Source organism: Poecilia reticulata, chromosome 17 (assembly GCF_904066995.2).
Source record: "Poecilia reticulata chromosome 17, P_reticulata-male-v2, whole genome shotgun sequence".
Taxonomy (NCBI): Eukaryota; Metazoa; Chordata; class Actinopteri; order Cyprinodontiformes; family Poeciliidae; genus Poecilia; species Poecilia reticulata.
The window spans coordinates 30,103,727-30,124,561 of NC_088846.1; the positions used below are offsets into that span (position 1 = coordinate 30,103,727).

The 20,835-nt window shown below is 46.7% G+C and overlaps 1 protein-coding gene, 1 long non-coding RNA gene and 1 gene segment (V, D, J or C); 1 reads left to right on the forward strand and 2 right to left on the reverse strand.

Annotated features, from left to right (window-relative positions):
• Positions 1-5,662: 5,662 nt before the first annotated feature.
• LOC103460466 (uncharacterized) lies at positions 5,663-12,391 on the reverse strand. 3 transcript variants are annotated; one of them, XM_081598616.1, is made up of 4 exons: positions 12,261-12,391; positions 11,826-12,155; positions 9,949-10,509; positions 5,663-8,336 (listed from the first exon to the last, which is right to left on the reverse strand). In XM_081598616.1, the coding sequence occupies exons 2-4, from the start codon at positions 11,995-11,997 to the stop codon at positions 7,459-7,461; spliced, it is 1,611 nt and encodes a 536-aa protein (XP_081454742.1). In that variant the 5' UTR covers positions 11,998-12,155; positions 12,261-12,391; the 3' UTR covers positions 5,663-7,458. The 3 variants fall into 3 exon arrangements, with proteins under 3 accessions (XP_081454742.1, XP_008400861.2, XP_008400862.2); XM_008402639.3 differs by having other exon boundaries at positions 11,826-12,375; XM_008402640.3 differs by lacking the exons at positions 11,826-12,155; positions 12,261-12,391 and adding an exon at positions 10,625-11,794.
• Positions 12,392-14,608: 2,217 nt separating this feature from the next.
• On the reverse strand, positions 14,609-16,227 carry LOC145548076 (uncharacterized). Its single transcript, XR_014084365.1, has 3 exons — positions 15,571-16,227; positions 15,411-15,490; positions 14,609-15,020 (listed from the first exon to the last, which is right to left on the reverse strand). It is a non-coding gene; the product is annotated as an uncharacterized LOC145548076 (long non-coding RNA).
• Positions 16,228-17,083: 856 nt separating this feature from the next.
• On the forward strand, positions 17,084-19,517 carry LOC145548075 (T cell receptor alpha variable 26-2-like). The segment is given in 2 exon segments: positions 17,084-17,183; positions 17,261-19,517. Coding segments are annotated over 2 exon segments (423 nt in total).
• Positions 19,518-20,835: the final 1,318 nt, after the last annotated feature.

Sequence of the window (20,835 nt, forward strand, 5' to 3'; positions counted from 1 at the left end):
GTTATATTTCAGGGGTTCTTTCTGGGACCGGACCGGCCCAGAACTGAACTCCAGGTTCTGCTGGAGCTGAAGGTAACCTGTCGGTTCTACCCAGTTCTGTTCAGAAACATGTTGGAGGCAGGAAGTGGACCGCAGAGCAGGATGTTTCTGGTTCTGGTTGAAATTGAACAGTCCAGATCCTGAAGCAAACTTTATGGTCCAATGTTCTCTGAATGCTACGGTTCTGCTGCAGGGTTCTGATCCTCTCCAGTCCGAAGACCGCCAGTGGTTCTGGAGACGCAGGTTTAGACCCTGGTCTCTTTAAACTGGGACAATATGAACTATTCAATACGAACTGGGTCCAAACCGGGACCAGAACAGAACCATGGTCCCAGGCAGCAGCAGATCCACATCAGGCTGGAAAACAGAAGGTCAGAGGTCATCTGGACCGACAGATGAAGTTAGCTGTAAGCAGTGAGGAGTGACGGCATGTTGGACAGGGACAAACCAGCGGTTCTGTTGGATATTTGGACCAGAACCTGCCTCTAAACAGATCAAGATGGAGATCAACGAGACCCTGAAACCTGTGGTGATCGTCTTCAGAACCCAAACTGGTACCGGTCCATTTATACTGTGTTTCCTTTGATGTGTCAGAACCACATGATAAACACACTGCAGAACCAGAACTGACCGGCGACACGTCCGCCTCCTGCTGTGATCGTCAACGCGGCCCAGCAGTAGCCATATTGGATCAGCTGGTTCAATCGGATCCAGCAGGACAGAGAGCTAGCATGCTATGCTACCTTAGCAGAACTCCCGCAGACCAGGTGAGATGGTACCGAGGAATTTGGTCCAATTAAAACCCGATTCATAACTAAATATCAAAGTAAACCCAGAAACCGACTGTTTTCTAGCTGCTGACCACATCAGATCAAATTTCTCATTCAGATTTTAAATGTTTGTTAGCAAACAAGAAGTTGAGTCAGTGATGAAGATGCAGGAGGAAGAGGAGGAGCTGCTCTGCCCCTGAACTCTAAAGAGACTCAAACTTCCTCCTTCAGCTCAGCTCTCCAACATTAACTCTGCTCAACATGCTGTCTCTGCTCACATCTGGATTCTCTCTGCTGGTTCTGATCACTGGATCAGGTTGGTTGGAGTCTTTCAGAGAATAATCTGATCCTTGTTGTTCTTCACTTATATCACTTTTTTCTTCCTTCAGGTGTAAACTGTCAACAACTCACTGCAGGGAAGATTGAGGAGTTCAGTTCAGAGGGCAGCTCTGCTGCTCTGACCTGCAGTTACACCAAAGATTCAGCTAATTATTTATTCTGGTATCGACAAAATCCAGGAAAACATCCAGAGTTCCTGAAGTCTCACTCACCTTTCAGCGGAGAAGAACATCTGGACAGGATGACATTTAAAGGAAGCAAAGAAGAAATGTCCATGACGATCTCCTCTGCTGCAGTGACAGACTCTGCTGTGTACTACTGCGCTGTGAGGCCCACAGTGACAGGAAACACCAGAACCCTGTACAAAAACCTGCAGTACTCCACAGCAGCCACTAGAGGGCCTCACTCCCTGTTAAACCACTAAAACCTGCAGTACTCCACAGCAGCCACTAGAGGGCCTCACTCCCTGTTAAACCACTAAAACCTGCAGTACTCCACAGCAGCCACTAGAGGGCCTCACTCCCTGTTAAACCACTAAAACCTGCAGTTCTCCACAGCAGCCAATAGAGGGCCTCACTCCCTGTTAATCCACTGGTTGTTGACTCTTTGGACTGAAGACAAAGACAACAGAGACATGAAGCAGTAAAGATCAGAGACAGAGCTGCTGAGGAAGCAGAAAACTCTCTGATTGGTTGAGTTGAAGTGGCCCCGCCCACTGACCTCCTGCTCATCCAATGACATCATTTCCTCCTCCTCCTCTCAGTCTCGACTTTTTCTATAACTAGTTACTGGAGATAATCTCTGTTGGAGAAGGACAACCTGTCCCACTCAGCTGTTGCTAGGAGATCCTCCATTGTTCTCCATCAGAGCCAAAGCTCCACATTACGGCTCACCTGGATGCAGCTGCTGACTATGGGATTGTCTCCACACCTGGATCACCTTAAATAACCAAACCTGATTGGAGTTAATCTGCTGATTCACCTTGTTTTCTTCTTTCAGTGAGAATTAAATGACCCCACAGATGCATTTCATGAGCTTCGGCTCACAGATCAATGAGTTACATCTTTATGAGACAAAAACTAAGGAAAAGTATTGTTTACATTCTAGTGAGGTTTTCACATGCGTTTATTTTTATTTTCTTTATTTTGTGTGAGTGTTAGATTATTGTCTGAGGCTAAATGTGGTTCAGTTTCATCGTTTACTTTTAAGCAATAAAATATTAAAATCATGAAAAAAACCCTTCAGGTTTGGTCCTTTTGGTCTAAAGCAGTGGTTCCCAACCCCCTGTGGACATCAGCAACACTTCAGGTGTCATCGTCTCTCGTCTCTCCCAGATGGACCGTCTGGTTGCAGAGAAACAAGCTCAGGGCTCCGTTAGTCATTATCGTGAGTTAAAATGTTCACCAAAGTAAAATGTTCGTTTTTGTGGCGCTTCTGTATCTTATTTTGAAGGGATATATAAACGTTACCATAGCGACCAGAGTCAGAGCGTTTGGGTCGAGAGATGAGTAGAGCTTGTGAGTCTTAAGTCTGGTTTAGACAGAAAGATTTAAGATTGTCGGCTGATTCTCCAAACCTCTGTGACCACAGAGCTGATAAAGTCCAACAGGTTCGATCGGTTCGAACCTGTGAGATCAGTCCAGGTACACGCAGAAAACGGAATAAAGGCCTGAGAAATGACAGTAAACCTTGTATAATGATTTAATGATGATTATGGTTTGTAACAGGTTTAAAATAATAATACACATGCCAATGAAGAAATGTCTGTGATGTATAATCAAATATATGTTCTGTACTTTTAATCAGTAGAATGTTATAATGCATTATGGAAATTGAGGTTTGAACAACTTGATTGTTGTATAATACTCATTGATTATTAAAGATTAAAGATAATGAGTGAGGAAGGAACATACTGAGGTAAAATGTCGACAAAGTAAAGCATTGAACATGTTTTGTAAGAGGAGGAACTGTGTGGACTGAGCGGGGGCGATGGGTGCGGCAGAATTAGAAGCAGATGGTCAACGGTAAACAAGTAATAAGGAAGGAATGTGTCACGAGGGAGTTGGGGAAGGTTAGGACTTTCCACAGACAGTGAGACGCAGTGGGAAGGTTCTGAAGTGACGCAGCCCTGCCCCATAGACCGCCCTGAGTTGAGAGGGCTTAAAATGTGGAGCTCAGGGAGGAACGGGGTTCTTCGTCCGCGGCGCAGAAGAGGAGCCACCAGAGGAAGCAGGCTAAAGACCAGCAGAGGACCACACCCCGGGACCGAGGGAAGCTCAAAGACTTCACGCCGCCAAGAAGGGACGAGTTCCACCCGCCACCGACCCTGGTTCCAGATCCGACCAACTCCTCTGCCTCTACCCAACGCTCTCCACTCTGTCGCAGCCGACTTGGAGAAGAGACGGAGGTAATTTAATGACAAAGATTCTGCACGTTAGAAGGACAACGTACGGTTTTGCTCCGCTTCTCTTCAGAAAGAGGACTTTGCTCCGGCTGGACAAAGACTCTGACCAAGGACATCTAAAGATTACAGCTGCCGAGACCAAGAACCATCGGGTATGAGCTGACCAGCTTCCCCCAAAGCCTCGCTCAATGAACTTAGTGACACAGGTTAGGGATAAGAACAAGGATAGGATGTGATTGATTTTAATGAGATTTTATTATATTTTTACTTATTTCATAACATTTGGGAAATCAACCTGCTTGTCATAAGCCCCTGCTAAAGCTTGCTTAATAAAATTATATTCTAAAATTCCAATGAGAATTGTGAACAGTGAGTTTAATTGTATCAGTCTTAATTATTGTTGGTTCTCCTAAATGTGGTAAAGTTAACATACATGATTCTAAGGAATGGATGGCTTTGTGTTTTCCTCTGGTGAGTGTTAGAATAATGACCCTGGGACTTGAATCTAAGTCACTGAACTTAATCTAGCCGTTAACAAGTGCCGTTATTTTAGGAGAGGAGCTACCGTTAACAGGAGAGGAGCTACCGTTAACAGGAGTGGTTGTAGGGGTTATGCAGCTGTGAGGGCTACTCAGCTGATTGTTCCTCAACTGTAAAGGGTCATAACTTCTGGATCGAAGGTAGTCAGAGCTAGACGAGTCCTTTCCGACCCCAGTTTAAACAGATAATTCTCCACAAACTATCTCTAGGGTAAGACTTGAGTTTCTGGGGGTTTTCCGGACCTGTTAGACAGAGAACTGGGCCGTAGTGAGTCCGAAGAGTTGTGAGGCGTAGGCGGGACTTACTATTGGGTAGTAACAAACATGGCGTCCAAGGCAGGAGCAACACGAACCGATTCAGTCAGAACATCCCGATTCCAGAGGATAATCCAGTAAAACCCCAACATAGCGGGAATTTAGAATAACCAACACGGATGACGATGTAGAAACAACAGTGATAGTTTGTGGAGTCATTTTAAGAGATAAAAGACGAAACAAAAAGAAAAGGAGGTGGATGAAAGACGACGGAGCAGCCGCTCTATTTGCTGCTCTATGATTTGGAGGTGAATATGTTTTTTCATAGTTAACATTTTTAAGTGAATAAACATAATAATGACCTTTAGATTTAATAATAAACATTTCCACATATCATCTCCGATATGTCAGCTGTTTGGGATTCCCCTCTGCTCTGACGTCACCGCGCTTTCTGATTGGCTACCTGTCACATTCAGCAGGTTGTTCTCGTTCCCAGTCAGGAAAAACCCACAGGCTGCGATAAAACGGCCAAGACGACCCAAATAGGGAATATTCAGTATTTAGTGGGACACCAACATGCAGAGGCCTCATCTAACGGTCCCCCCTCCTCCCCTCCTCCCCTCCTCCTCGGGCCGCAGCAACATTTCCAAGTCTTGACGGTCTGCGGTAATAAACAGGTTGGGGACCTCTGACCTAATTAACACCAAATGTCAGATTTCTGTGTATTTATGAGTTTTGATGCTTTGTAGTTTGATATTGTCCACAGAAAGTTTGCATGGCTGCTGCACATTTTCACATTTCCCAGCGAAAAAGTGAGCGTATATTTACGCAAACCTGACGCAAAGTTAATTTTTCTACATGCATTTTATACATACATACATATGGGGCCGCACATTTTTGTGTGCACGCAGCTTCATGCATGAGGCCCTGGTCTGTTATTTGCTTTTAAGGAATATAAATATATATATTTAAGATCTTTAATTTGAAATTTGACTAAACAAAAAGCAAAATAACTCAAATGTACTTTGACTAGTCATCTGAAATATGGTTCAGATGACTAGTCAAAGTACAATAGTAATAAATAATGTATTACTATTGTAAATAGTAATAAATTACTATTTACAATAGTAATTTATTGTAAATATCTTAAATTAGAAAATGACATTTATTCTGGTCCGCTTGCAGAGATTAAATTTACTAATATGTTTTGGCACAAACTAGTTTCAAACATCTGGAGTTTAAGTTATGTGAAGCAGCCGTGAGGTTTTCCCCAGTTACTGATGACATCACAACAGGACAGGCTGCTGATTCGATGATTAGTGTCCAACTTCTCCACAAACTTTATTTCTAGTGATGTTCTACAGCACAGAACCAGAATATCTAGAGTAGAACACATACCAGAGCTCACATGGATACAATCAGAAACAGAGAGGCTAAATATTAGAACAGGCACATGATAGCAAACATTCAGTCCTCTGTAAAGAAACTGGATGGAATAAAGGTTGAAATATTTGAATGAGCGTCTCTGGAGGAGCTGCTCCAGCTTCGGTCCTAGAAACCCAGATAGGATGTCCAGAACTTTGAGTTTTCACTGAAACGGGTCCTGAAACAGAACCTGCAGCTTCTACCGGAGCATTTCTGAAGAAACCAGCCAAGCAATAAAACACGCCGTCTGCTGGTTGCCATGGAGACCAACGCAGCCTGTGGGCAGCCATTACTGTCCGAGGAGCGGCTCGGGTTTCTAGGCGCATCAGGACAGGATCGGTTCTGCTCGGTTCTGCTGGTCCAAAGTCCTGATGAGCTGAAGCTTCCTGACATTATTACACTGAAACTGTCAGCCGGACGATTCCCGGATCCGACCCGGATCCATCCCGGTTCTGACCCGGTTCCGACCCGGCATCATGAAAGTTATTTTGTAGAATTTATCCACCGTCATTTTTGTTCTCTTCTCTGTACCTGGATGTCAGGTTCTGGTTCCCAGCCGGGTTGGAGGTCCATGATTTCCAGCCCTTGTGATCCAGAACCTGTTGATGGATCCACATCATCTCCTCACCGTCGTTCCTGTAGAGGTTCTGCTGCAGGAACCGACCCGTCTGCCGGTCCTGCTCGGCTCTGTGGGGAGTCGAGGCAGGAAGGGGCGGGGCTTCAGACTGATGAGCGCTCTAGGTGTTAGCGTAGCGCTACAGGTCCGGCTTGGTCCGGTTCCGGCTTCCACCCTGAACAAGGCACTAAACCCCAGGCTGCCTCCGGATGTCTGGGGTATAAATGAGTGAGCCCGGTTCTGGTTCAGTCCATTTGCCTCAGAGACAGGAAGGTCAATGTAAACGGGTCAGAAGCAGAACCTGGTTCTGGTCAGATTAGTGTCAGCAGAGCAGAACCACCTCGGGCGGTTCTAAGGGAGCCGATAGAATTGGACCTCTGGTTCCCCTGACCGGAATGTGTGCCGGTTCTGGTTCTGGGGTCCAACTGGACCACCTTTCAGGGCTGGTCATTATTTACATTTATTTATACAAACTGTAAGCTGTGGATGACTGGAGGTTCTCCACGGTCTGGTACCGGAACCACGGCTTTCTTCACTGAAACCTTTCAGAACTTCCTGCTGAGCCTCAAACTTTGGAAATATCTGAATCATTTTTCAGTCTCTGATCGAGTTGAACGATGATGTTTGAGTCTACAAGCTCACCACTCCGGTCAATCGGGTCCAACTGAACCAGAACCAAACTAGTGATGCTCAGTTGTGATCCGCAGGACCGGTGGACCCGACGACGAGCTCACCTGGTCGGTCCAGAGGAACTGGAGGTTCTGACATCAACAACTCAGTACTGATTAAGAATCCAACATGATTATATGATAAACAGGTTTGCCATATCTCCCTCTCTGTGGTGAAGGTAGCGTATGTAGCTATGCTAACACTGTTGCTAACAGCACCGCCTAATGGGCACGATGACGTGCTATATGGGTTCTGGTTCACCTGGGCCCCCAGTAGGGACCCCTGTAAGTCCATTTGGTCTCAGAACTGGGTTCAATCAGAACCGGGTTCAATTTGACTCATTATGCAAAGGATGAACTTCATATTGATGTTGGGTCTAGACCTCTGCTCTCTATGGTAGATCTAGACCTCCTCCTCCATCTGAGACCGAGACCTCTTCTCTCGGGTCCAGTCCAGGTGAAAGTTCTTCATGTGACACATGAGGTGGCTGGACTGCCGGAACGTTCTTCCACACAGCTTGCAGGAGTACGGCTTCTCTCCGGTGTGGGTCCTCATGTGGTAGCTCAGCCCCGTCCCCCGACTGAAGGTTTTGTCACACACCTTGCAGGTGAAGGGTTTCTCTCCGGTGTGCATCCTCATGTGGATGTTCATGGCGCTGCGCCTGACGAAGCCCTTTCCACACACCCTGCAGGGGTACGGCTTCTCGCCCGTGTGGGTCCTGACGTGGCAGGTCAGGGTGTTGCTCTGGCTGAAGCGCTTGTGGCAGATGTGGCAGGAGAAGGGCTTCTCGCCCGTGTGCCTCCTCAGGTGGCGCAGCAGGTGGCTGTTGAGGCCAAACTTCTCCCCACAGATCTGACAGGGGAAGGGCTTCTCGCCCGTGTGGGTGATCATGTGGCGGAAGGCAGAGTCCCGCCGGGCGAACCGCCGTGTGCACAGCTGGCAGGAGTAGGGTTTCTCCTTCTGGTGGGTGTCCCGGTGGTCGTGGAGCAGCAACATGTTGGAGAACCTCTTGCCACACGTCTTGCAGACGAACGGTTTGGGCTCGTCGGAGTCTTCGGACTGCTGGGAGCTGCTGGGTTCTGGTTCGCTGTGCTCACTCTCGTCGTAGTTCACCGTCACCATGAAGATGTCGGTCTCCGGTCTCTGTCCGGCCTGACCGGATCCAACTTCTTCCTGTTCCTGTTTGATCCGAGGATGGTCCGGTACCTTCAGGTCCAGACTGAAGTTCTGTTCCTGCTCAGCCAGAACCTCCTCCCCATAGACGTAGTTCTGATGGATTTCTGGAGAAACAGAAATGAGTGATGAGCACAGCTAACTGAAACGTTAGCTGCACCAACTAAACAAGCATTTTTCATTCAGCTTCACTCATTAATCCTACACAGATCAATAGTTACAGTTGTTCTGGAAATCTAACTCTAGGTTTTCCTCCCGAAGCACTAAAACTTCCAGAACAACACGATTTTAGATCAGACCTGATTTTTTATTTGACGTAGTGTTAAACACTGATGAGGCCGTTACTCTTAAACATTCCTGTGACACTGGAAGTGATGACCTTCACGTAGCTCTAATCTTGGACTCAACAGGCGTCAGGATCCACAGAACCTCTGTGACGTTTGGCATCGAGCCTGAAGAACCAACGGCTTCCCCACAGGACCTGTGCTGTCAATTAGTGCTACATGAAGGAAGTGAAACCAACTGGATTGAAAAATAAATTCAGGGAAAATTTTTAAAAGTAATCAGCACCGATTTCCTTTATTTTGGGGCATCAGTGATCGGCCGATGCTTCCATGTGGAGCCGATCTTATCCACTGATCTTCTCTCCCTCAGCAAAGGTCTAAAATCAGCTCCTGTCCTCTGTAGGAAGAGGTTTGACTGTCAGCCCCGCCCACTGGGTCAGCCCCGCCCCGCCCACTGGGTCAGCTCCGCCCCACCGGGTCAGCCCCACCCCACCGGGTCAGCTCCGCCCCAACGGGTCAGCCCCGCCCCGCCCACTGGGTCAACCCCGCCCCACTGGGTCAGCTCCGCCCCACAGGGTCAGCCCCGCCCCACAGGGTCAGCCCCGCCCCACAGGGTCAGCCCCGCCCCACAGGGTCAGCCCCACCCCACTGGGTTAGCTCCGCCCCACAGGGTCAGCCCCACCCCACTGGGTTAGCTCCGCCCCACTGGGTCAGCTCCGCCCCACAGGGTCAGCCCCGCCCCACAGGGTCAGCCCCGCCCCACTGGGTTAGCTCCGCCCCACAGGGTCAGCCCCACCCCACTGGGTTAGCTCCGCCCCACAGGGTCAGCCCCGCCCCACCCACTGGGTCAGCTCCGCCCCACAAGGTCAGCCCCGCCCACAGGGTCAGCCCCGCCCCACCCACTGGGTCAGCCCCGCCCACCAGGACAGGTTCAAATGGTTGCTGTCATCAATAGTTGCCCCACTGTTGCTGACTCAGCGACTTTAGTTGCCTTAATTAGCAACTTGTCAGACAAAACTAACTTATCGGCCAAAATCAGAATCGGCTTTTTAAAGATCTGCGATCTGCCAGAAAACTTCAATCTGTGCAGCAAAATGCTGAATGAAAACTGAGCTCTGGCGTTAGCATTAGCGTTAGCATTAGCGTGTGCTCAGGAAGGAGTGAAGTCGGCAGAAATCGCGGGTTTGGGTTTGGAAGGCTGTGAATAACGAGCAGCTCGTCTGTGGCAGCCGGTCCAGAACCGACCAGAGACAGAACCGAACCCAGAATCCAAACGTCCTGCTGCTCATCGAGACTTAAACAGAACCAGCAGCAGAACCTCTGGAGCCGTTTGCTTTAACTGGTCCAGTTAGAAGTCTGAAATGATCTCAGTTCTGGGCTCAGGTTACTGTTCTGACCCGTTTGGATCATTTGGACCTGGATAGTGGTTTCATACCTGCTAGGCTGTCAGAACCCGGTACCGGTTCTTCGGTTTTGGATTTTCTCTGTCGAGGCACGAAGGTATCAAACTCCTTCCTCAGCAGCAGACCCTCATCGTCGTGCCGGGTCCAGAACTCCACTTTCCTGGTTCTGTTCTGCAGTTCTGGTTCTTCCAGGCCGTGTTCCGTTTCTAGAAGTTCTGGTTCTTCCAGGTCATCTATGATCTGCGGACTTTCCGGGTCGTCCAGGTACTCGTCAAAGTCCAGGTATTCTAGCTCGCCCAGGTCGTCGATGATCTGTGGCCTGTCTGGTTCTGACAGAACCTCCTGATCGTCCAGGTTCTGGAAAGGTTCTGGTTCCTCCGCAGCTTCTCCTACATGTGGAGCTCCTGGTTCCGGTAGAGTCTCTGTGAGCTGCGCAGGTTCTGGTTCTTCTGGGTCGGGTCTGATCAGAATGTGGTTCGGTTCCATTTGCTCCTCTTTGATGCGTAGAGGTTCTGGTTCGGCCCAGTCCAGACTGCAGGTACTCTCGTAGCCCGTTAGAACCTCCTCCTTACAAACGTGGTGCTGAAGATGTTCTGATGGGACACAAGAAGGAAAATAATCATCATCCTGGTACCAAAGACACGTTACAGAACCAGAACTTGGTTCTGATGAATATGGACCCAACTGCACCGCTCTGCTCCAACCCACCTGGTTCTGATTGGGTCACCTGGTTGTGCAGAACTGGACAGAACCTTCAGAGAGGTCTTCAGTCTCTCTGAGGTCCAGTTCCACCAACAGAACCCTGAATGCACCAGAACCAGGCAGAACCACCACCAGAAGGTGGCAGTAATGGACCGAGCTTCTGCTGAGCCCAGCGGTACCGGAGGTTCTACTGGCTCAGTTCTACCATTAGTAACTTCTGGACCGGTTCTGTTCTGCGTCTGCAGCTTTAGCTGGACCAGAACCCGTCTGGAGGTTCTGAACGCGCATCAGAACTCTTCACTGAAGGAAGACGGGCCGGTTCCCTCAACTGGGTTCTGGACCGTTCTACGACCCAGCAGCGATTTCACGACAACCCGACCAGAACCAGAACATCCGGGCTCCATGTTCTGAACTGATCAGGTCTAACCAATAAGCATTGATCTGAAGACGATGATGTCATAGCTCCACCTGTAACCTTTGACCCCGAGTGCATGGGACAGAACAGCTCCAGACTGTTTTCATGCGTTTCCATGGCGACCATGTTCTAACAGACATGGGATGTCCCAGAACATCTGCCCCCTTCAGGCGAGGCATCGTCATGGCAACACCGGAACCGACCGAACAGCCTCCAAACATGGCGGACGCGTCAGTGACGGATGAAGTTGTGGATCCACAGCGGAACCAGCGGAGTGACGAAAACCCCAGAAACATGATGACGTCATCATCGTCATTATTGTTGTCGTCATTATCGTCACGCCTGCTGCTGGTTCCGTGACAGCAGCAACGATGACTGAAATCTGAAGTCAGTTAAACTGCTTCGCCTGCAGTGACATCCGGTCTGCTGCGGAAATAGGATTTTTGGTTATGGTTCCAATTAGCAGCAGAAAAAGTCCCGATTCTGGTCCAGGTTCACCTCCAGGTCCAGATCTGGTTCTGACCGCTGGAGTTTTTCCCAACTGCCAGAAAATGTTAGAAATTAATTATTGAACTTCGCCACACATCATTATTACTATTAATAATAAAGAATCATTTGGACCCGGTCCAAACTGTGGTTCCTTTAACCCGCCGGACCGTGAAGCGCCTGGTTCTTTAGTTCCTACTGAACCAGCCGGACTCTGAACCGAACCAGAACCAGTAGTACCGTTTCTGGTAGAAAACCTCAGATTCCTGTCGGTCCGGTCGGACCCAGAGAACCACCAGAACCTACCGATCCTTTGCAGCCGGACCTGCGGCTTCAGGCACACCGCCAGCAGCTTGCGCTGCGCGTCCAGCTCCTCCTCGAAGCGGCCGATGGTCCTCTCCACCTCGGAGAAGATCTCCTCGGCCGCAGCGGTCAGTCTCTCCCGGATGAAGTCTCTCAGAGGCTGGACGGAACACATCGTTACTGCCGCAGCTCGGATGTTCCGCTCCGGTCCAACAGAACCACCGTCTCTGCCTGCTCGGGCCGCACAAAGGAAGCTAATTGTTAGCAGCAGCTAAGCTTCCGCCGGACCCCAGGGTGAGAGCTTCCGGAGGGATGCGTCAGCGGCGCCGCCATCTTGGAGGAGGAGAAACGGGTCATCGATATTTTAGAGACGCCAAAGTTTGGACCGGAATAAACCGGTTTGGGGCTTTTACTAAACAAAAAAGCTCGCCTGCTCACCTCACAGCAATAAACAACAAAAACGAGGTTAACACAGCAGCTGATTCATATCTGGAAAGCCTGACAGTACAGATGATGTTCATGTGAGTGAAAGCAGATCCTCCAGGAGCAGAGATGAGGATAATTTGTTCCACATGCAGATCAGTGATGAGGCTGGGAGTGATTCCCTACCCTCCCCCTCTCTGGTGCAGTCTAATTCCTGCCACCTGTGTCCCATTATCTCTGCTTCCTGTTTGTTCCTGAGCTTCCACCCAGCCCCTCTTCCCCTTCCTCTGATTGTGGAGAAATGAACCTGCTGAGCTCCGGTAGAGGCTGCGGGGCTGATTTTAGACGGCGAACATGAAGTGAGACGTTGGAGGCCCGGATTGGATCTGAACAGAACCAGAGAAACATCCAGATCTGATGGCTCCTGAGAACCTGAACCTGTGACCACTGATTCTCCTCCATGCTTCCTCTGATCTGTTGAATTGTTCTTCATTGAACATGAAAACTGTTAACAACCAGAACTTCAGCTGATTAGTAGACCATTAAAAAATAAGACTGGCTCCAGCAGCAGGTTTCACTGAGCAGCTCCTCTCATTCCAACACCTTCAGCATGTGTGCTGGCCTTGAACTAGACCACTTCTTAATGCAAATGGTGGCACCTGTTTTTTCCCGGGTTGTCTGATTAAAAAGGACTTTCAGTTTTTATTTGTGAAGCATGTTGGAAGCCATGTTTTAGACTGGAGTAGAACAGAGGGAGCATGTTGCTGGGACAGAACTGGTCTGGTTTAAATCTGTCCCACAGATTCCAGTTTGTTTTCTTCTTCACACTCCAGGGTTACTTACGGAGTCCCACAGGGTTGTGGCTCGATCCATTTCTCTTCCAGTTGGTGAGATGATGTCAGCAGGCTGCTGGGCGGAGCCAGAGAAGCCCGCTTCCTGCCAGACTGGGTAGAGCTGGCAGGAAGGCTGCAGCGACTCGGAGAAGATCTCTGTCCCACTGAGCGCAGCAGCAGTCTCCTCCTGCACACTGCAGAGCAGCTGGACTCCCGCTGTGAACCTCGGTTCCTACATTTCATCTGTGGAAACATGGAAAACCTGGCTGTGATCTGCTTCTTGGCTCTTCTTGGTCCGTATGTTTCCGAGCAGAAACGCTGGAAAACAAAGACGTTTCCAGATCATTGCAGATCCACGTTGGCTTTCCTTTCTGAAGATAACATGCTGTTTGATCCGCAGGTCAGAGCTTGGAAGCTGATATTACTGCCATCAGATCTGAAGTGTTTCCATCAGAGGGAGGCAAAGTCACTCTGTCCTGTAACTATTCAGTTAAAGCAGAAAACCTCCAGTGGTATCGACAAGATCCTGGATCAGCTCCTCGCTTCCTTCTCCTTATCACTGATACTAAAGATCCAACTGTGGTGGAAGCAGAACCTCCAAACCCTCGACTGACTGCAGGATTGAACAAGGAGAGAAACCGATTGGATCTGCTGATCTCCTCTGCTGCAGTGACAGACTCTGCTGTGTACTACTGCGCTCTGCAGCCCACAGTGACAGGAAACACCAGAACCCTGTACAGAAACCTGCAGTACTCCACAGCGGCCACTAGAGGGCCTCACTCCCTGTTAAACCACTAAAACCTGCAGTACTCCACAGCAGCCACTAGAGGGCCTCACTCCCTGTTAATCCACTGGTTGTTGAGTCTTTGGACTGAAGACAACAGAGACATGAAGCAGTAAAGATCAGAGACAGAGCTGCTGAGGAAGCAGAAAACTCTCTGATTGGTTGAGTTGAAGTGGCCCCGCCCACTGACCTTCAGCTCATCCAATGACATCATTTCTGCTGCAGCTGATCATTGATGATCTGCTGTGTTCTCAGTGTAACTTTGGGACAGCTCCTGCGTCTCCTGTCCTTCGCTGCAGCGTGGATCAGGATGATCTTCTTGTCCTTTTCTCTTCGTCAGTTTTGAAGTTTTTTAATATTCCATTTCATGTCATCATGATTCTGTGGAAATCTGCAGAAAAAGACGAAAAAGTAATTTGAGTCTTGATTTATTCTCAATGTCTTCCAACCAAAACCAAAGATGGAATGAAGGACAACCGTTGGTGTCTTCACACCTCACCGTGAACCCTTCACAATAAAAGCATACATTCAGGTGTGAAATATATACATTGTATCCGCCACAATTCATTCATTTATTTCAGTTGATTCTTCATTTTTTCATTAAATACATTTCTTTAGTATTTTCTTCAGTTGTTAATTTGCATGACAGTAGAGACAGGTAATTTATGGGATATTTTAAATAATTGTGGCTAAGTTTATTTGTTAATAAACTCCCAGATTTATTTGGAAATCAGTGTTTTATTGATCATTCCTTAGTGGGTGAGGAGTTTCTGTCGTCAGTGTTGAATCAATTCAACAGTCCGTTATGTAAATATTGACTTATCTGATACTCCATACGTCTGTCAGTGTTTTCTATGTAACGTTGTTCCATATCTGAGGTATCAATCAAATTTTATTTGTATAGCTCATTTCAGCAGCAAAGCATTTCAAAGTGCTTTACATAATTAAAATCAAAACAGCAGGTGACATTGAATAAACAGTGAGAAAGAGAAATAAAAAAAAAAAATTGAATAAAAACAGACAATTACAAATGCACAATGAGAGACAAATTGACTCAAAATAAATCGATTCCAAGACCATAAAATTCTTGTCCTTATTCCTGGCTCGCCATCCTGGGATCCAGAAGAGGATCCGATCCATCAGGAATAAAAACCCGACCTAAAAGGCCAGAAAACCCATCAAGTGTTTTATCAAACAATCATGTACAAACACTCAAAGTTTAATTAAATGCAAATGCAATCATTAAATTCCTAATAATTAGCCATAAACATTTCAATCAGGATAAATTAACCATAATTTAAATAAACAAAAAGAATATCAATAATATTTCAAACTAATCAGTTTAAAGTTGAAATCAAAGTTCACTTTCAAAATATCAATAAAATAAATTAACTGAAATACTCAAGCAGAATGAGGAAAAGAAAAAATATAAAAAATACTGCACAATGTCAACTTAAATGTAGCTCCATCTCATTTTGATTAATTCATTTTAAACTCAGCATCAGTGCAAAAAGTGTCAGAACATGAATAAAATCAGCGATCAGGAACCTTCAGGAACAGAGCGGGGCAACTAAACCACAGTCAGCTGTTGAAATCCCAGTGAGGCCCAGGTAACAACGCCAACAGTTCTAATAAAACAACGGTCCTATGAGCAATCGAGCAGAAATTTCATGCTAAAGCAAAAGTGCTATCACACAAACAAACTCACCAAAGGATCAAATCAGTGGATGCAAAGATTTGGGTGAAATGTCAGGAAGACGCCAAACAGCCAATCACAGCGGAAAAGGCAACTAGTTCAAACTGTGCGCTGGAGGCGGGGCTTTAAATAAGTTGGCAGAGTTTGGGGCAAAACAGGAAGTGGGCCCGCAAAAATAAAAGTCTTGACTAATTGCAGGTTACATTTAGATGCGAGTTTCTGGCTGCAAAGTCAAGTGATTCTGATCTTTCATCCTTACCTGTGGAAGGTAATGCCAAAGAATCCAGTTTGTTTCGTAAAACGGTTGAAACACACCGCAAAGGACCTGAGGAGCTCCGATCCTCTGCTGCCACACAGAAGATGGCGGTGATGTAACGTAGGACTCAGCACTCAGTGAGGCGTCTAGTATCCATGTCTATGTGTCTAATCAGCAGTAATAGAATAGAGCTGCATAAATCATAAGAAATCCGATGGCCACAACTAACTCAGCAGCGCTTCGCTTTCACAGACAGTGGGGACTACGTCTAACTTTTTTAGTCAGTTAGAAAAGAAGCTCAAAGAAGGTAAGCTCAGTTGATGTGATGTTAGCACAGCTAGCTGTACAGAGACACTGAATTATTGGGAGGTGTTGACTGACTTGTCACATATATGGGACAACACTGTGTCCAAAAGTTAGCAAAATAGTGATGTGACATTCACTAACGATCCGATTCTTCTGAACTGATCTTTATTAAGAAGATCAGACAGGAGCCTCACTGAGAGCCTTTCTTTGTTCTTTTAATGCTCTGCGTACACTGCAGTAGCTATTATTATTTTATTTAATTATACATTGATATTTATTTAATAAGCAAATAAATAAATCACAAGACACACAATGTTTTGAAATTGAGTCTTTTACACTTTTTTGATATAGAAAACACCTGCTTACAGGGCGCAGAGAAGCCTGGAGTGCAAAGAAATGTAAGGAAAGACAGCAGAGGTTCGGACAGACTGCCTTCTGGTTGGGGGGTGCTGCCCTCTGCCGGTACCTCTGCACCTCCGGGAGGACAGCAGCTCTGGTCCTTTTGGTCTGCCTGCAAACTTTGATGTCAAGATGTTGCCAAAATTTATCTAAAAACTAAGAAATTGGCATTTGTTGGTTTTTGGAACTGAATTGGTCAGATTCTTTTGGCAGGTACCTCCAGATGCTCTTCTTCAGTTCGAAACACTTCCTGTCTCAGTCATGTGACTTTCTGATAGCAATACTGCACTGATAGGGGGCTTTGCTCTATGCATGCACTGATGCATCGGTGTTGCTGACCAATCACTATTAGAAACTCTTAGGTTGTTGTTAGCAGTTAGCTACCATTAGCATGGGTAGCCCAGGAACTAAATGTTTGGTTCTACATCATCAGGTTCTTCCTTTGGACATGAGAAATATTTTCCTTCTTGAATCTGCTGAGATAAAGAATAGAACATGAACAACTGAAGCTGTGAGGAAGAGGAGGAGGAAGAGGAGGAGCTGATCTGTTCCTGAACTCAGAGACTCAAACTTCCTCCTTCAGTTCAGTTCAACTCTCCAGCATTAACTCTGCTCAACATGGACTATTATGGTCTGTCTCTGCTCATCGCCTCCCTGCTAACAGGTCAGATTAAAATGTTTTGTGATGAAATGTGAGAAATTCTCCCGAGTGGAGCTTCAGGCTGCTCTCTGCTCCCCCAGGAGGCGGCTGTGAGGGACCAACTGCGGCTGAAACAGTCAAGACATCCTTGGAGGACGTCTCCCTGTCCTTTAACTATCCCAACCTGATGCCAAGTGATTTCTTCTACTGGTACCGACAGAACCCAGCAGAACCTCCAGAGTTCCTGCTCTCCCACTCAGGAACTGGAAACATAGTCATGAATAAAATCCCAGAACTGAAGATTGAAGTCAATAAAACCCGGCTGGATCTGCTGATCTCCTCTGCTGCAGTGACAGACTCTGCTGTGTACTACTGCGCTGTGCAGCCCACAGTGACAGGAAACACCAGAACCCTGTACAAAAACCTGCAGTACTGCACAGCGGCCACTAGAGGGCCTCACTCCCTGTTAAACCACTAAAACCTGCAGTACTCCACAGCAGCCACTAGAGGGCCTCACTCCCTGTTAAACCACTAAAACCTGCAGTACTCCACAGCGGCCACTAGAGGGCCTCTCTCCCTGTTAATCCACTGGTTGTTGAGTCTTTGGACTGAAGACAAAGACAACAGAGACATGAAGCAGTAAAGATCAGAGACAGAGCTGCTGAGGAAGCAGAAAACTCTCTGATTGGTTGAGTTGAAGTGGCCCCGCCCACTGACCTTCAGCTCATCCAATCCTCTGCCTTGTTACTCCCTTCGCTGAGAGGTTACCGGTACTGCTCTGAAGCTGCCTGAAACTGATCCAGGATTTGGCTCAGTGGCTCGTATGAAGTAGCTGTAATGACTTTGTTCCAAGGCAACAATGTGATTTTCATACATTTGTGAATCACACACTAAGACTATTTTATTACTGTTGAAGAACCTACATCACATTGGCATAATAACCCACACTTCCCACATTTGCTTTAATAAATATGTCGCTACAGCTTGATTCAATAGGATAGAAACTCTGGAAAACGTAACTTTTTTTAAATCCGTAAACTAAATGAATGTATGATTTTGCTGTTCATAACCCAGTCAGAACGGATCTTTGGTTGCTCTGAACCTTCCTCCTCCTCTGGCTGATTGGAAGAATTGGAAACTTTCTGAAGTGAAGGGAAATGACAGCTTGAGGTTTTCCTGTCTGGAGTTTGAGTCTGTAATAGGAGTGGAGTCGGATCCGGCTTCACAGCCTTTGGAATGCCAAATGCAAGGGAGGCCTGTTGCTTGGCTGCTACTCTTCTCTGCTGCTGATCTTCTTTGGTCCTTTTTCTTGGACGTTCCTGGAGGTTTCCATGCTGAGCCGGTTCTCTGTTTCTCAGTCTGAGGTGTTCTCTCTTGTCCATTGGTCAGCTTTCTCTGCATTATCTCCAGGGGTGAAAGTTGGCGGGTACGGCAGGTACCGCTACCTCTAAAAGATTTAGCAGGGGTTCGCAGTACCTGCAAGAGAGGAGCGGCTGTCTGCTGTAAAACATGAATGGGTTCACTAATCAGCCGTGACTGATTAGTTTTTCAAGAACAATCTAAAACACGACTTAATCAGTTAATAAATAACTTTGTCCTATTTCGTATTGTTTCTGAACTGTTCATGCTTTGTTATAACAGCGGAGCAACACGACGATCTCTGAAGGTTTTGAGTCTCAGCATCAGGTGACAAACTGAACGCAGCAGGAGGCTGAGAGCAGCAGGTCCTCTGATTGGCTGAGAGCAGCAGGTCCTCTGATTGGCTGAGAGCAGCAGGTCCTCTGATTGGCTGAGAGCAGCAGGTCCTCTGATTGGCTGAGAGCAGCAGGTCCTCTGATTGGCTGAGAGCAGCAGGTCCTCTGATTGGCTGAGAGCAGCAGGTCCTCTGATTGACTTATTAAAATGTTCGTAACTTTATTAAAGAACAACAACAAAAAATCAACAAAACGTTTTCAAATTAATGACCCAACAACAACAATAATAATCTCAGTGATTATTGTTTCAACAAGGTGTTGTGCGTTTCGGTTTCATAACCAAAATAACCAGCAGAGTTTAAAATGAACCAATCAGCCACCGCTGAGTTCAGGAGGATTATTAATGATGCAAAATAAATATCAAGCCTGAAAACCTGATATCGTAACGGACTGAATGTTTTTAACGTAATCTCTGGTCGGCTTGTGGAGCGCAGGAGGTTACCACGGCAACGGGTGTGCTTAAACAACAGAGAGAGACGGAGAGTAAAAAGGTGCGAGTGGTTTAGAGTTGATCACCTGTTCGGGTTGTTTTACCTTTGTTTACCTTTGTCTTGGCTCATCACAGCCGCTGTCATTTCTGAACATTCAATAAACGACAAACTTGGACTAATTATCTCGTTAGTCTGTGACTATGCGTCATTTACAACAAACATCAAATAAGGTAAATATGTTTCATTAAGTATTTAACAAACAAATGGCTTCTAACAGACAGACAGACAGACAGACAGACAGACAGACAGACAGACACAAACACCCCCCCTCCCACACACACACACACACACACACACACACACACACACACACACACACACACACACACACACACACACACACACACACACACACACACACACACACACACATACATACATACATACATACATACATACATACATACATACATACATACATACATACATACATTTTCTCACACATTTTCTAAACATCCCAACTTCAGAAGATGAGCTTTAACCTAACAGAGCTCTGTGGTTCCTCCTGTCAGTGTGAGAGTCAGGGTGAGGAGGCGCCATGTTAGGAAGAGAAGCTGCAGGATCTTCAGAACAAACAGGTCATGATGGGCTACTGATTATCCCTCTGTCTGGACACAGGACCAGTAGAACCAGTTTAACAGATAAAATGAATGGTTATATGCCAGACATGGAAAACTGGGATGCTCTCCATGCCATGATGTTCAGGATTTAGGTCTCATGGCATCTCAAGGTGTCAACATGGCAGCCAGTGGGCTGAAGGAGGAAATACAGCTTTATTTTGTAGCAGTTCAAGAGCTACCAGCTTTTATTGCTCTCTCTCTCTCTCTCTCTATATATATATATATATATATATATATATATATATATATATATATGTGTGTGTGTGTGTGTGTGTGTGTGTGTGTGTGTGTGTGTGTGTGTGTGTGTGGCTTTTTAACCGAATTTGATTAAAATTGTTTTTGTAAAAATCTATCAATCAATAAATATTATTATTATTTAATGAAAATATCAAGCAGAACAGATAGAATAAAATAGTTCATCTACAAACTTTACTCTGTTAAGTTCACTTCTCATATTGTCCATCCATCCATTTTCTAACTCCCTTGTCCCTCAGTGGGATCAGGAGGTGCTGCAGCCTCTCCAGGTAACGTTCCAGGTGAGAGGCGGGGTCACGGACAGGTCACCTGGACAGGTCACCAGTCTGTCGCAGGGCCTCACAGAGACACACAACCATGCACACACACACTCACATCTAGGGACAATCTGGAGAGGCCAATTAACCTGACAGTCATGTTTCTGGACTGTGGGAGGAAACCGGAGTACCTGGAGAAAACCCACCATGCAGGGAGAACATGGAGACTCCATGCAGAAAGAATCGAACCCAGAACCTTCTTGCTGCAGGGCAACAGCTCTGCCAACTGCGCCACTGTG